Source organism: Calidris pugnax, unplaced genomic scaffold (assembly GCF_001431845.1).
Source record: "Calidris pugnax isolate Ruff unplaced genomic scaffold, ASM143184v1 scaffold23, whole genome shotgun sequence".
Taxonomy (NCBI): Eukaryota; Metazoa; Chordata; class Aves; order Charadriiformes; family Scolopacidae; genus Calidris; species Calidris pugnax.
The window spans coordinates 1,995,576-2,011,366 of record NW_015090772.1 but is presented as its reverse complement, the minus strand read 5'-3'; the positions used below and the strand labels follow the sequence as shown (position 1 = coordinate 2,011,366).

Here is a 15,791-nt window from a genome sequence, read left to right as displayed (position 1 = left end):
CCCCTAGGTTTGCTACGGGCACCTCCACGGCCCACCCATCAGAAGAAGGAGCTGGCAGGAGGAACACTTCACTCTGCCTTGCAGATGCTCTTGGTCAGAGACGCTCAGAACCGTCAAAATGGAAATGCTTGTAGGCAAAGCTTTAAGTTTCTGGGCAACTTAAACATAAAATATTTGGACAGAATCTAATAATATCAGTATGGATCACTCCAAGATCACAGTTTTGAACTTAAGCCCTCCTACTGCAATTGCTTGCAAACTCCTTCTTGACCCGCCCCTACCACTTCATAAAATGCTTTTAAATTTCAAAAAGCTTCACATCAACGTTAACGAACGCAGCACTACGCTTTAAGTGTCTAAAACAGTAGAGCTCTGTCCTTCCCATTCCTGTCAAACCCCTGTCAAAAGAGACACACACCCCCTGCAACGCTTGTCAGGAGAAGCAGCATCTGCTGTAAAAACATATAGCGTTAAACACAGATGGACACCTTCAGTACAAACCCGTTTCAACAGCGCAGTAAGCAATTACTGCTGGAGAAACAGTTTCTTCAGATAATTAGATACTTAAAAATTGAAGTTGTTTATGTTTATATAAGCACAGGAATTATAGATGGAATTATGCAAACAAATCTCTTATGGACCATGAGCTCCTGTCAGCTTGTTAATGAAGGTAGAAAGCTGCAATCTTTCTTTATAAGGTTCTCTAATGACCATGGTAACAAACCATTTTTGTTTTTAGTGCTGCACATTTCCCTTCCTGCTTTTTTTTTTTTCCCCCTCTCAGTATCAGTTTATAGTGACAAATGCTTTCAGAAGACAAAGAGGATGAAAAGGACTTGATGATAATGCTTTTCAATTACGCTGACACCTAAATGATTAAATTAAGGAGAAATTTGGTATTTCATTGTCAATTTGACTCTGATTTCTACCTAAACAATTTTATGAACTCTGTTAAGGTACATTTTTTCTTCGCTTAAGATTTGTTTCAGGGATGCATTAAAGAGACTATCACCTCTTTTCCTTACTGGAAGCTGTAAAAACACAGTACCCCACCAGAAATATTACCTTTCTCTCAAGACAAACATTTGCTGCTTACAGAATATCCATGGATGCTCATTAGGAATGGACTCCACATCCAGGCAGCGTTCAGATCTATGCTTTCCGCATGTAACAACTTCCTTTTGCCTGTGGTGCTACTGCACACAAGTCACTATTCTGTTTGTAGGAAAAAGCAGAGATTTCCTACGCAATCTGAGCCTTCCTGTGCAATCTGGGCACTGAAAAAAGTTACAATGGCAACATCTGTTGATTCTCAAATGAGAAATCCTAAAATCATTACATTAATTGCAGGAATTAAAGACCATCCAATTATGCCAAATACCACTTTATCTTCTCTGGAAATATTACAGTGCAAACTTCTGACTGAAGTTTTTTTTCAACCAAATGCCATAGGTCTAGCTTTAATCTCAAAAGATGATCTTCATTACTGATGCAAAACACACGCCACGGATTTTTACCTTACAATTCTGTGATCTAACTGCCTTGTAGAACTATTGCCCAAACACGAATCTAAAGATTATTTTACCCATCCATAAAATTTCTGTCGTGCTGTGAAATTATCTGGAAGACACACAACAATGTAGGAAAAACATCATGTAATTTGTTGCAGCTTGTTCATTTGTGAATGGCAATAAGAACAGTTGCATATCCCAAAGTAATACTCATGTACTTATCTGTCTCATGTTTATGAAGGATTTTAAAGATGAAAAATCTGCAGAATTTGCTATAATGAAAGAAAATACAGAGACACAGATATAAAGTAACACTCTGCTGGCCTCTTCTTCTATCGTGATAAAAAAGAAATCGTTACTGATCTGTCATCAATATATCTCTATTTTTCTATTCAAACACAGTAACTAGGATTGAAAGCTTTTGAAACTATCAATTTAGAGATAATTACTGAAGAATGAAATACTGATGATGCTAAGCATGCAATTTACAGAATACTGCTAGAGGGGAATACCGAAATAATACTCTCTTCCCTGTGGTTACAGAATTGGGCATTTCACCGTTATCTTAAGTATCTGTTATAGATGCAGAAATGACCAACAGCAATATGAACAAATAGTTTGAAAAATGAGCATATTGCTTTGCAGAACAGCTGCCTGAACACGTCCTACGAATCCACCTACAACGTCCTACGTGTGCCAGGGTGGGAGAGACACCAGCTTGGACCCTGGCCCCACTCAACAGCCACACTTTGAAAAACCAGGACTGGACACAAGGATGGTGCAGAAGATGCACAAAAGAAAAACAACGATGGTATTTATCTGTGTGAAATTAAAGTACTTCTCTTTACAGACCATGCTACCACGCCATTCAGATACCAAATTTTGCCTCAAACAGAAACGAACATAATTCAAATGGCAGAGGTTTTTATAAAATCTTCATGGCCAACACTCTTTGTACCAAGTTTCTCCTAGGAACGGGTCACTTACGTTCTCATACAAGCCAGCACTTAAAGAAAAAAAATAAAAAAACCCCAAGGTAAATAAACACACAAGAAAGTTCTCCTCCTTCTCTCCAACTGATTTATTGCTGCCAGAGCTCTAATCTAATTTTAGGTGAGCTCATCTTTTTTTCTGCCCTGGAGCCATTTTAACTTAATATTGCTCTCCTTCCAGAGCCACAAGAGAGTACAGGCTCCCTAAGCTACCACAGATGCTGTGCTGACATTTTACTTTAGCTGTTTGCTGTAAAAGTCATCAATATTGCTCCGCTCCTGAAGAGACCTTTTCGAAGAAAAATGAAAACAAATTGCTGGCATTAGATCAAACTTTGACCTCTGCAGCCCCAAAAGTAAGATCCGAACCTCCTTGCTGCTGCTTTGAAAGCTTCCAAAAGCTCCTCCAAGCAGGCAAACTTTTTTTTTTTTTTTTAAAATTTTAATAAAATCTTTTTTTTTTTTTTTTTAAATTTTAATAAAACACTTTGTGAGCTGCCAGGGCTGAGGCTGCCTCCCTCTTCACGCTGCCGTACGAGCTCCCTGCCGGCGCTGCAGCCGTCCTCTCCCCGCAGCAGCAAGTGTTGCGAGGTCTTTGGGGAAAGTGTTTCAGAAATCATCTTTTTTTTCCCTCTCCCTCCTTCCCATCTGGTTCCCCGCCTCGTTCTCTGTTTCTCCTTCACGTCTTCATTTTCCTGCCCCTCGTCATCCCGGGCTCCTGCACAACCTGCTCACGCGTGGATCCCAAGCTGAGTCTGCGTGGGAAGGGAAACTCGCTTGTTGATTGCTGTTTTCCAGTCACGTGCAAGTTTCTAGGAAGATTTAGAAGTTTTTTGCGCTGTTTTTGTGTTTGTTTGTTTTTTAAAACTGGTTTCTGAAGGAAAAATGAGTGAGATTACTCTGCCGGCTTTCCCTCAAATAACCCTCAGAGTAACTTTCTGAGCTCGTCAGATAATTTCCATCATGTTTGACAGAGAGATAGAAGCTGCAAAGACATAACATTTCTAAAGTCTCATAAAAATCATAAAAATCTCCTCCTTGAAAGAGGAGAGACATGCCCCAGCTCACCTGTCCCCCTGTCAAAAGGCTGCAGTTCAGGTGCCACCGGTCAATCTGCTCCGGTGCCCTAAACACTGTCTCCTGCCCAGCAAGCAGCTACCGGGCATTGGAGAGGAACCAAAAGAGAGGAGGATTTTGCAGGTAGGCTGAGGCCACAGGGCACAGAAGGAGCAAAATGTACGTGTGTGGGCAGGCTCACGGGAAGAAAAGAAAAATGCAGCGACGCTGGGCATGAAACCACCTGAAACCATCACTGAAATCATTACAGTGAACTCCCTGCAATAAATCTGTAGCATAAATAGTATACTTTCCCATACTTCAATTTCTCTTTTATTTCAGTACAAATTATGTGACATTTTGGAAAGCTAGCTACTTTCCAAATGCCAAGGGATGCAGCGGAACATAAATCTGAACCATCCTTTCACCATCTGCAATAAAAAACCTGTAGGAAACCGCAAGCTGCTTCCCAACATGCCCATCACACGCTCGGACACCAGCTATGGGAGAGGATGTATCCGAGCCCAAAGGGATGAACCAGCTTGAGGAATCTGTTCTCAGCCAAGGCTCAAGATCTGAGAATTGCTCCACGCTTAAAATCATCGCCACAGCAGGGAGCCTAAACCGTAGTCACAATGTTTTCGTTTTCAAACAAGAGATAAGAATAATGTTTCAAACTGAGCAGGCAGCTGAAAGAGCGAATTGCAGGAGAAGACTGACGTGCTAGAGATTGTACACAAACTCCTTGACTCGTGTTTTCCAAACATGTAAGAAAAACAACTCAGTAAACACAGAAACAAAATTAGCATTTGCATCTCTGCATTGTCTGTACTCAAATGTAACTGCTTCTCTGCGACAATGTATTTTTAAAACCAGGGTTTCCTCAAGATCAAATAGCTGGATATTTTCCAGAACATCACTCAAGTGCTTGAGGCCATCTCTTGTGCACTTCATTTAACATAATCTCCACTATGCTACGGATGTAGCATTAAACTGATAGATATGGTTTTATAACAACACAGTAGACCCAGATAATGTCATCTAAGTTGATTTGCACTTAGGTTCAAAGGCCCACTAGATAGAGATTATAAATATGGTACCAGACTCTTAGGCAGGAGAAGTCAGAAGAGACAGATGATCTTTGAGCAATACCTCACCCCTTTCTCTCTCAGGCATGTAAAAATACAAAGTTATGAAAGCAGATCCTGTCAGCCACCATGACATTGACCAAAACACTCATTTTATTAGGACATAGAGCAGCTTAAAAAGAAAAAAAAAAAAAAAACAGAAAAAAAAAAGCAATCAATTGCTTAGTTACAGCTGTGTTTGCTGTGTCTTTGTTTCCCTGAGCACCGGAAAGAGTGTGAACAAAACTGCCAGCAGTGGCATCACAGGGACAGGCTGATGGGCTGGAGGACCCCATAAGTCTTTAAGTCTTGTTCTTGTCCCCCGTCTGGGCTCTTGACTTGCATCTTAAAAGGCTTTTGTATCAATGCCTTTGCAGGGAACCTGCTTTGCCATTCAGAAGGGTTTCTGCCAAACCCAGACAGAAAGAGGAATGCTTTGTCCTACCTTGCATGTCTGTAATTGCAAGCCCTACTGAAAAAACACCCCCCACACACATCTTGGAGACCCTACGAGGGGAGGTGTGCACTAAAGAATCACACAATCAACAACTTAAAAGTAAAATAAAATAGCTCCAAACCCAGAAGAGAGTTTATTCCCTTAAAATGCAAGGAGCCTTTCATGAGCTCAACCCCTGCCCTCCCCTCAACACGCACCAGCCCAACTCTGCCTACGTCCCTCTGGCTCTGGTGTCCTCAGGAGTGGCATGACACAGCAGGAAAAGAGACCGGTTCACTGTGAGACCTGCTACTCACTCTCTTACAGTGTAACGGCCCCCCTTCCAGCTGCACGTCGCTGTAGGAAGCTGGTCTTGAGGGGCACCAACCACATGGACCACCCGATCGCTCCTCCAGGTCAGGGAGAGCAAAAGGTGGTGGAGCACAACTGGTCCCTTCTGCATCACTGCAAACCTGTCCACCACATAGAATCGTACAAGCATTCAGGGAGTTTGCGTGATGAAGGACAAATCTCAAGAGTTGGCTTGAACGTGTGATGTGACTGCTCACATCCATCCCCTCCCGCCTCTCTCTGTGCACCCTCCTCATGTGGAACATGGACACCGAGGACATGCAGTGGTGGAGAACGCAACCTCTGCTCTTCCATTGCTCGGTATCTCCAAGAAATGGGTTTCCCAATTTGCAATTTTCACCGTATTTTCCAACAGAAGAGAGACCAGTTTTCTCCTCTGCTGCTCAGATTCAAAAACTAAAACACAACCAACAGGTTTCACCAGCAAAGTCACCACCAGCACCTGAAGAAAAGAGTAAAGGATGTGAATACCTGCTTGCTGTGCAGTCTGTGGGATCTGTTGACTCCGCTGTGCATTGTACTGAACTGAGGCAATGGGTCTGTACTGCTGAGTTGTTGAGGTAGGGTACTGACCAGATGGGTAATAATACACTGGCATCTGCAAAGAAAGAGAACAGCAACTAACTATGGACTCTAAAGATCAAAGATTCATAAAATAAAACAAAACTGGAAGGGGAAAAAGAGTTCGAGTCAAGCAAATTAGTGGTTAACAGTAATTAAGAGGAGAGGTTCGTGTTGTGTCTCTTCAAGAACTGCTGCTTGCTTTCAGCTTTGCCAGGAAAAGGGCTATCGGTTCCCATATTTCTTCTCAAACACTTTAAGAAACAGGAGAATTTTAGTTGAAAGACACAAAAAACATACAAGATGCATAAAGAGCTTTTGTATATATAGCAAAGAAATCACAGTAAAATATCAAATGCTGCAGAAAAATGGATGCAAACACCTTCCATATCAACATAATACGTATAGACAGCATGGTGAACCATTAAGTGAACTCTGGAGAAAACGGTTGTTTTGAAGCAAAGAATGGCCTGGAGTAAAAATACATACAAGTGAGATAGAGGGAAAGATGGACCATGTGTGCCCTTAACACTTGTAAGAAATTATTATTAAATTCATGCTTTTGTTTTAACAGCTGCATCCTTCCTTACATGAACCTTTCCCTGTAAAGCCTCTCTCACACTTGGTGTCAATACAATTACAGCTCAAAAAACCAATCATAGCCGTTCTCTTGCAGGAGCTGAGGGTAGGTGTTGAGTCAGCAAGTTCTGCCAGGTGGGCTTCTTTTTTCTATTATTGTCATTATAGAGCAACATGTACTACATCACCCCACAGGTCAACATGGAAGTTTCAGGGTGACAGGAGCTGAAGTTTTTTTCCCCCTATACATCCTCCACCACCATTACTGAGACATTTGAGCTGAACAGTTTTCAATTGACCCTTGGCAAGTTCAAAGCACCCAAAATTTTTCATTTCCAGCTGGAGTGGATTCTGTGGGTACGTGACAGTTCAGCAGCGTATGGTATCAACAAACTGCAGAGGGCAAAGGCTTAGAATCATAGAATTATCCAGGTTCGAAGGGACCTTTCAGATCATCCAGTCCAACCATCAACCTCACTCTGATCAAAACCATCACCAAACCATGTCTCTAAGCACTAGGTCAACCCGGCTGTTAAATCCCTCCAGGGATGGGGCCTCAACCACTGCCCTGGGCAGCCCAGGCCAATGTGCAATCACCCTTTCTATGGAAACACTTTTCCTAATCTCCAATCTGAACCTCCCCTGGGGCAACTTGAGGCCATTTCCTCTTGTCCCATGGCCTGGGACTTGGGAGAAGAGACCGACCCCCCCTGGCTACACCCTCCTTTCAGGGAGTTGGAGAGAGCCAGAAGGTCTCCCCTCAGCCTCCTTTTCTCCAGGCTCAACACCCCCAGCTTCCTTGCCCTACTTGGGAGCCTTGCTCCTACTGTGACTCCTGACACATCTGTCAGCATTTCTTTATAAATCAGGCACTTTTTTTTTCTTTGTGTGTGGCGTTTATCCTGCTCAGATACATGCACAGTCACACAAAATGCTTTTGGTTTTTTTTTTCCATACAAAAATAAGAATTTTTGCCACTTTTATTTGCACGGAGGAAATGCTCCTGGAACAGCTTATTCAACTTGATTACCCATAAAGTAAAGTATTAGCAGAGTAAAGGTAACTGCATAGTTTTGTATACTAGTAGCACAGTGTAAGAGAGATCAGAAATTTTCCTAGAGATGACAAATAACAAGAACAGGCATAGATACAAAAGACTAGGCAAGAAGAGGGTATGGATGGATAATTAGGAAGTAGAAGACTACTGAATGGGTAACTGGACTCAGTAGCTCAGTAGTGTTGGTGAAGTGAAAGCCCCAGACCAACTGACAGTCAATATCACCTGTCAATCAAGAGATTGAATACCTATTCATCCTTCCAGGTCTATTCATTTTCTCGAGTCAACGGAAATCACACAGTTTGGGGTTTTTTTGTTTTTTTTTTTTTACTTCTTCTCCCCATCCCCAGATAACATCAGCCAGGTTTAAACAACTACCAGGAAGACCAGAACGTTTCAACTGGAAAATGTTGTCACAGATCATCACGGAATTGTCAGAGTTGGAAGGGACCTACAGAAACCGTCCAGTCCAACTCCCCTGCCAAAGCAGGGTTGCCCAGAGCACATCACTCAGGAGCATCCAGGTGGGGCTTGGAGATCTCCAGAGAAGGGGACTCCACACCCTCCCTGGGCAGCCTCTGCCAGGGCTCTGCCACCCTCACCCCAAACAAGTTCTTCCTCACATTGGAGTGGAACTTCCCATGGTCCAGCTTGTGCCCGTTGCCCCTCGTCCTGTCACTGGGAACCCCTGAAAAGAGTCCGGCTCCATCCTCCTTCCACCCACCCTTTAGATCCTTGGAAGCATGAAGAAGGTCTCCCCTCAGCCTTCTCTTCTCCAGGCTCAAGAGCCCCAGCTCTCTCAGCGTCTCCTCATCAGGGAGATGCTCCAATCCCTCCATCATCTCTGTTGCCCTACGCTGGACTCTCTCCAGCAGTTCCCTGTCTCTCTTGAACTGGGGAGCCCAGCACTGGAGGCAGGATTCCAGTTGTGGCCTCCCCAGTGCAGAGCAGAGGGGGAGAATGACCTCCCTCCACCTCTTGGCCACACTCTTCCCTGGGCAGCCCAGGATCCCATTGGCCTCTTGGCCACAAGGGCACATTGCTGGCTCATTGTTGTCAGCTATCCTCCCTCCAGACAATACCAAGTGATACCTAATGGTTACAGCCTGCCTCCAAGTCATTTGTTTTGTTAGAGACTGAAGTAATAAAAACAAAATGCCTTTGTAAAATGGACAAAACCACTGTGAATTTGATTCTCTGCAAAGAAAAGCCACAAGATATCAGAAAGTTGACCCAGACATGTTAGGTGTGAAAATCACTCTTTAAACATCATAGCAGTGTAAATAGGGGATCAGGAAAGTTTAGTGTGATAAACTCATCTTGTGGAAACTTCTACAACAGGAGACTTAAAAGAAGTGGTAAGACTTAGCTCAAGTGAAGTCATGCATATAGCTGATCCTGCCTTGGAGGAGGCGAACAGAGTAGACATCCTCTCAGATATTCTTTAATTTCTAATACTGTATTCTACAAATTAAAGAATATTAAACCCCTGTGGAAATACTCTTACTTCTCCTGGCTGCAGCTTAATCTCACTTAAAGGATTTAATTTTATTTGATTTACCCTCAACTTCCTCATTTTCCTTGCGCAGAGAAGCCCCTAGATATTTGAAAATATACGAGCATATGAGAACAATGTGAATCACTCCTTATGGGAAGATTCTGTAGGTATTAACTTTGAAACATAACCTAAAGAATATAGGTTTTGAAGGGAGGTTTATAGCTGAACATGCTTAGCACAAAAAACATGTATGTACACTGAAGCATTCAGAGTAATTTGAAAACAGGTAATTATTTTTACAAGACAGACAACACCTCAGAGTTAGTCAATGGGCTTTCTCCCTTTCTCTCATTTTCTCAATTCATTGGAATACATTTGTTATATACCCATTTAGAAGCTTATCTGAGTGCAATCTATCAGCCTGAAAAATGTTAGCAGTAAAAGCATTGGGAAAAAAAATAATTTCATTTAGGAAGATTAATGGATGAATTTGCTAGTAATCATGCACACGTGATGCAAAGAAGAGGTGCGGTTTTGGGTTTGTTCTTTGTTTTGTTTTATTTCTTTTTTCAGAGCTCAGACGTTAAAGAGAGGGCTTTGGGTAAAACATAGAGACGGATAAAAAAGGTCTTTCATGGTTGAAGAGTTTGGAAGGACCCATTTTCATTTATCTTGAATTCATCTCTGCGTCAGTAGTTGAAACATGTTATTTGTCCTTTCTGATATTGCTTTAGCGAACAGTGGAATTAGAGGTATCAGAGATAACAAGTATCACTTACATCACCTACTCTGACCCTCTTGAATTTTTTAGTTTCTCATTACGTCAGTGTTACTAACACCTCTGCTCATGTGCTCTTCAAGAAAAAACATTACATTTCTGGAGCAGCTTAGTGATATGCCAAATTATACTTTAATTACTTTCCCATGTAAACATACAATCTAACCTCGGACCTTTTCCTTGTTTAACATATTTCATTTACAGAACCAGGAAGTTTCTACCAGACTGACAAGCATACCAACCCAGCTATATGGTCATCCTAAAAATAAATAAATAAAAAATTAAAAACTATGCCCTTCTAAGACTATAACCTAAATACACATTGTCTTCTTTAGTCTAAAAAGCATAGCTTTTTGATTTTAATCCTTTACACTGTGAAAAATATCTCCTTTTTAATGATTACCATGGAAAGAGTTGACAGATGATACCCCTTGGATATTCTTATTTTGAAGATGAATACCCTCCTTGTTTATAGGCTTAGCATTCCAACACATCTCTCAAATACATCATTCTCTTAACTTAAACTGTAACAGGACTAGGCACATCACTTCAGAGACACTCACGAAATGACACTAACAGGCATTATTTTTTCCTCCTCCTAACATGCTTTTTCTCTAGGTGACAGATGGAGACTCCATACAGCATTGGCTTTCTGCTTTGTTCTGTCCATGTACAGCTCAAAACCTATTACCAGACTGGGTCTCCCTTGGACCACTCTCTAGCAGCATCCCTTAAATTCACAGGTATGTTGTTTATTTCCTCATAGTAGGAATAGAATTCTATACATCTTGCAGGTGGATTTTACTTTCCTAACCTACCCCCCTACTGACTTACAGCTTGATTCTGCCGTCAGACAGGTATTCTACCTTCTCTTAACATCACTGACCACCAGTTAGGTTCGGATTAACACCTTCATCCAGATGATTAGTGACACTGACACTACTGCTAATGGCAGCTACAGCTGCATAAATGGGAGAGAAGACAAAAGAAACCACAGAGATGTATGGACCCAGAGAGGTACTGTTTCTTCCCAGTATCTGACTGACTGGGATTAGTCATTTTTTAAGAATTTTTCTCTGCCCTGACCCTCCATCCTCCATAATAATTATAATAACAGTTAAAAAAAAAAAAAATGCCCCCCTCAGCCTTTTTCATGCAAGTTTCCTAGAGGAGACATGCTATGAATCAAGATTTTGTCTTAGGGTAGCTACGGACTCTCTAGGAGGGGGCTTCTACAAAAAGACAGTCAAAATCGATGACGACACCAAATTAATTCAGGTGAAAATTCCCTGAACGTGTAGTATTACTTCTCCCAGATGCTCCAAGAATTCATGCCATCACATTTTTGGACATCATTTTGCCAGTACAGATTCCAGAAAGAACGAGTCAGAGGTGAAAATAACTTGAAAGGGAGCGTACGCTTTCCCGTTGGCGTAGGCCTTGCGGCTTTCCCAACTGCTCCATTTGCAGGGGCAGAGCAGCGACCACGTACCACAGAGAGTGTGCTGCAAAAACCCTATGTGGACCCTTGCTAACTATTCATGCCATCACATTTTTGGACATCATTTGCCAGAAAGAATGAGTCAGAGGTGAAAATAACTTGAAAGGGAGCGTACGCTTTCCCGTTGGCGTAGGCCTTGCGGCTTTCCCAACTGCTCCATTTGCAGGGGCAGAGCAGCGACCACGTACCACAGAGAGTGTGCTGCAAAAACCCTATGTGGACCCTTGCTAACTACCCAGGCCCATAAATGCTATAAAAAAACCAACATCAGTAAGCAAAGAAAATTGAGAACAGAAGAATAATAATAGAGAAAGTAAAGATGTATGCCTGCTGTTTGTGATACAGAAAGCAATCAAGAAATCGGGAATTTGCTGCTAAAAGTCCCTTTCAGCGATCCCAGAGTATTAGTTGGGTTTCAGTTTGTTTTTCCTTTTTTTTTTCCAATCGGCCGAACAAAGGTCATTATTTTCAGGTTATTAAATCATGACTCTGTTCTCAAGCTGGGGAACAGCTGTAAGGAAAGAGGCAGCAAAAGAACTGCGAAGGGTCCTCCCTCAACCCTTCCCAGGCATGTCATTCCTAACTCAGTCTGCTTCTGCTTTGGTACAGATTGGAAGACAGAATCTCGGAGAGCAGCTGTGGAGCCACGTCTAATTGGACTTTAATGCAAAGGCTAATAATTTAAATGCAGTACCTTTGGGCTCGTAGGCTTGGCGAGCATTTCTTTCTCCTCCTTTCCCAAAGGAAATGATCATACCCACAGGACCTCCACCCAAGTTTGCCTTCCTCCGGTATTTTCCAACAGCATAGAGAGCCTCACAGCCAACCCACTAGAACCTTATCAGCAAGGCATTTACAGGAAGTAATTAGCCATTAGTCAAGCCTCTTTTTCACCAGTATAAATTCAATAGCAACATTTAAGATATAAAAGTGCTTTTACATTGATTGCATTGATTAAAGCATCACATAACGTTTTGCATGCGTTACCATTTGTATTGCCCCCCTTTTTTATTTTTTCTTAGAGGCTGCCTCAAACCACCTGCTTTGGCATCTGAGAGCAGCCTTAGGGTTGCATCTAAGCCCAAAAGAGTAAGAAGGTGGCCAACAGCCACCACCACAGTGGTGCCTTCCCCCAGGGAGGACAGGGAGTCGGGGGTCTAGCTGAGAAAGAAAGCGCAGAAAGCCTGCCCCCCTTTTTTATTTTTTCTTAGAGGCTGCCTCAAACCACCTGCTTTGGCATCTGAGAGCAGCCTTAGGGTTGCATCTAAGCCCAAAAGAGTAAGAAGGTGGCCAACAGCCACCACCACAGTGGTGCCTTCCCCCAGGGAGGACAGGGAGTCGGGGGTCTAGCTGAGAAAGAAAGCGCAGAAAGCCGAGCTCTTAGGGCAGAGGAATTACTATTTCCCATTACTATTTCAACTTTTTATAGAGGGATCCTCTACTTGCCATACACGAGCTACAAGTAGTATCCAAATCACCGCGCCACATTCTAGGGCTGAAGAGAACGAATTAAAACTTGAAATGTCCATCAGAAGTTCCCACCTGCGGGTGCAGAGAAGCTGCTGCTCCCCCTCCCTGACCCTGAGGACAGCCCGTTCCCCGCTGGAATAACTGAAGTTGTTGCAAACCCAAAAGATATTCTTCTGCTCTCAATAACTTTCCACCTTGTAACAACTTAGGAGGACAGCACTCATACGTACTGTACTTGGGGTACGGATGGAGACACAATAGCCATCAGACACACCAGTACGGTGCTCGTCCTACAGCAGTCGAGATATGAAAAGGTACCTCCTCATCATTTATCGTCTGAAGAAGCTCATCTGCCTCTCCAGTAGCACCACAGCAAGCATTAATGGGGGAAAACAGCTTCACAAAGTAACACTAGGCCAGACTGAGGCACCTGGGGAGGAAGAACCCCCTGCACCAGGACAAGTTGGGGGCTGACCTGCTGGAGAGCAGCTCTGAGGAGAAAGACCTGGGAGTCCTGGTGGACAGCAGGATGACCATGAGCCAGCAATGGGCCCTTGTGGCCAAGAAGGCCAATGGCGTCCTGGAGGGCATCAAAAAGAGTGAGCAGCAGGCAGAGGGAGGTCATCCTGCCCCTCTGCTCTGCCCTGGGGAGGCCCCATCTGGAGCACTGGGACCAGTTCTGGGCTCCCCAGTTCCAGAAGGACAGGGAACTGCTGGAGAGGGGACAGCAGAGGGCTACAAAGAGGATGAGGGGCCTGGAGCATCTCTCCTACGAGGAAAGGCTGAGGGACTTGGGTCTTTTTAGTCTGGAGAAGAGAAGGCTGAGGGGGGATCTGAGACAGTCTGGATCGGGAGACGGATTCATCAGGGAATTCTGCTCTTCAGATCATTGTCTCCTCCCAAAATTATTTTTAAAATGCTACATTTGGCAAACAGTGAAATCTTTTTTTTTTTTTTTTTCCTAGCCGTATTTTCAATTAAAAAAAAATAAGTGGCATTCTATTGAACTTCAGCTCCTTAAAAATGCTTTTTTGCAAGCCTTCTCTCAGAAAAAACAGCTGCATCATTTCTAACTACAGAAACTATGGACATCACAGTCCTCTGAGATGTGAGCATCCAGTAGCCTTCAGATCTCTTTTATTAACAAACACAATTGGAGATATTCAGTAAGAAGTGGCAAACAACTAAAAAAACAAAATAAACCAAACCAAAAAAACAGTAAGGCTTACATTACTTCTACATTAAAGGAAATGGTGCTTTTTAATTTTATTTTTATACATTTTCTTCCAAAGGGCAAAACGAAAACAGGAGAAATACTATTAATACCATTTTAAAGTAGAATTTAAATGAAGTTATCTATAATTGGATAAAGAAATTTGGCCTTTTCAAGTGTATGCCTTGAAAATGGTCCAGAAAATCATCCGTGCATTTTACTTCTTGACAGTAATCACTTTCAATATTCTGCAAAGGTACCCAGGAGAAAAGCAGAGATGTTTGGTAGTGAACAGTAAAACATAATCAGTCTTCAAGAAGACAGTTAAAATTACTGATCTGTGACATCTCACATGTTCCAAGTCAATTAAATATGATTAATGACTACCTGGGCTGATGTGCATGTTGTTCTTTTGGTACATATACGGGGAAAAAAAAGACTATGGATATTTACTCATCCTCCTCCTTCACATTCATGGACAGATGTGTGCTGGAGTAGGAACATATGTTTGCAAAAAGGTTTGAGGATAGGGAAGGAAGTTCTGAAACCCAGGAACCGATTGAGGCTTTGTGAGTTTCCTGCTGCCTAAAATCTGAATTTCACTGAATTTCACTGAATTTCTAGAGTTGGAAGGGACGATAGAGATCATCTAGTCCAACTCCCCTGCTGAAGCAGGATTGCCCAGAGCTAGAGCATGTTACTCAGGACTGCATCCAGGCGGGTCTTGAAAATCTCCAGAGAAGGGGACTCCACACCCTCCCTGGGCAGCCTGTTCCAGGGTTCTGTCACCCTCACCGTGAAGAAGTTTCTCCTCATATTTGAGTGGAACCTCTTATGTTCCAACTTGTGCCCGTTGCCCCTCGTCCTGTCACTGGGAACCACTGAAAAGAGTCTGGCTCCCTCCTCCTTCAACCCTCCCTTGAGATACTTGTAGGCATTGATAAGGTCTCCCCTCAGCCTTCTCTTCTCCAGACTAAAGAGTCCCAGCTCCCTCAGTCTCTCCTCATAAGGGAGATGCTCCAATCCTTGAATCATCTTCAAATCCTGCCAAGCTTTTACCAAGGAAAAAAATAAAAAAAAAAACCCACCGAGAATCTGGATGATTTTTTTTAATTTTTAATATTTTCTTTCTGATGTGGTAACGAGCACCGTGCCAAATTGGCAGAGGAGGTTGTGCTTACCTGAGCAGGTGGCGGTGGTTGTTGCACGAAGCCCTGGGGGGGCGGTGGCGGCGGTGGTGGCTGCAGCACTTGCTGGGATACTGGTGGACCTGAACCTGTGAAGCCCCCCGGGGGAAGCTGCTGGCTTGGAGAAGCCATGATGTAACCCGTCTGCTGGGCAGGCTGCTGCAGGATGGGCGAGGGGTAGACAGGACCAGAAGGAGATTCGGGGTTGTCTCCCGACGACTGCCGGCTTAAGCTCATCTGGTTAAACTGGGTTGTCATGTCATCTCGCTGCGGGGCAGAAGGCAGGAGGAAAAATAAGGTCCACACCACCTCTGCAGCTGACAGGCAAATTAGCCAAACCAAAACAGGTTCAAAACCAGAGCATTTTTTGGTGGGGTGGGGTGGGGGAGTGGAGGGGAAGGAATCGCTCGGCTCAAATATGTGCCAAACTTTGTATGGAGAGCTACAAAAATG

The 15,791-nt window shown here is 43.2% G+C and overlaps 1 protein-coding gene across 16 annotated transcripts in view; it reads right to left on the bottom strand.

The window, feature by feature from the left end:
- Window positions 1-15,791, bottom strand: part of ARPP21 (cAMP regulated phosphoprotein 21kDa) — a 302,410-nt gene that overhangs the window by 37,498 nt on the left and 249,121 nt on the right. For all 16 annotated transcript variants that reach the window (XM_014941747.1, XM_014941765.1, XM_014941713.1 and 13 more), the window contains 2 exons: window positions 15,333-15,605; window positions 5,966-6,092 (listed from right to left, as the gene is read on the bottom strand). In XM_014941747.1, coding sequence (XP_014797233.1) covers window positions 5,966-6,092; window positions 15,333-15,605 — 400 coding nt within the window. The remainder of the gene's footprint in view (window positions 1-5,965; window positions 6,093-15,332; window positions 15,606-15,791) is intronic.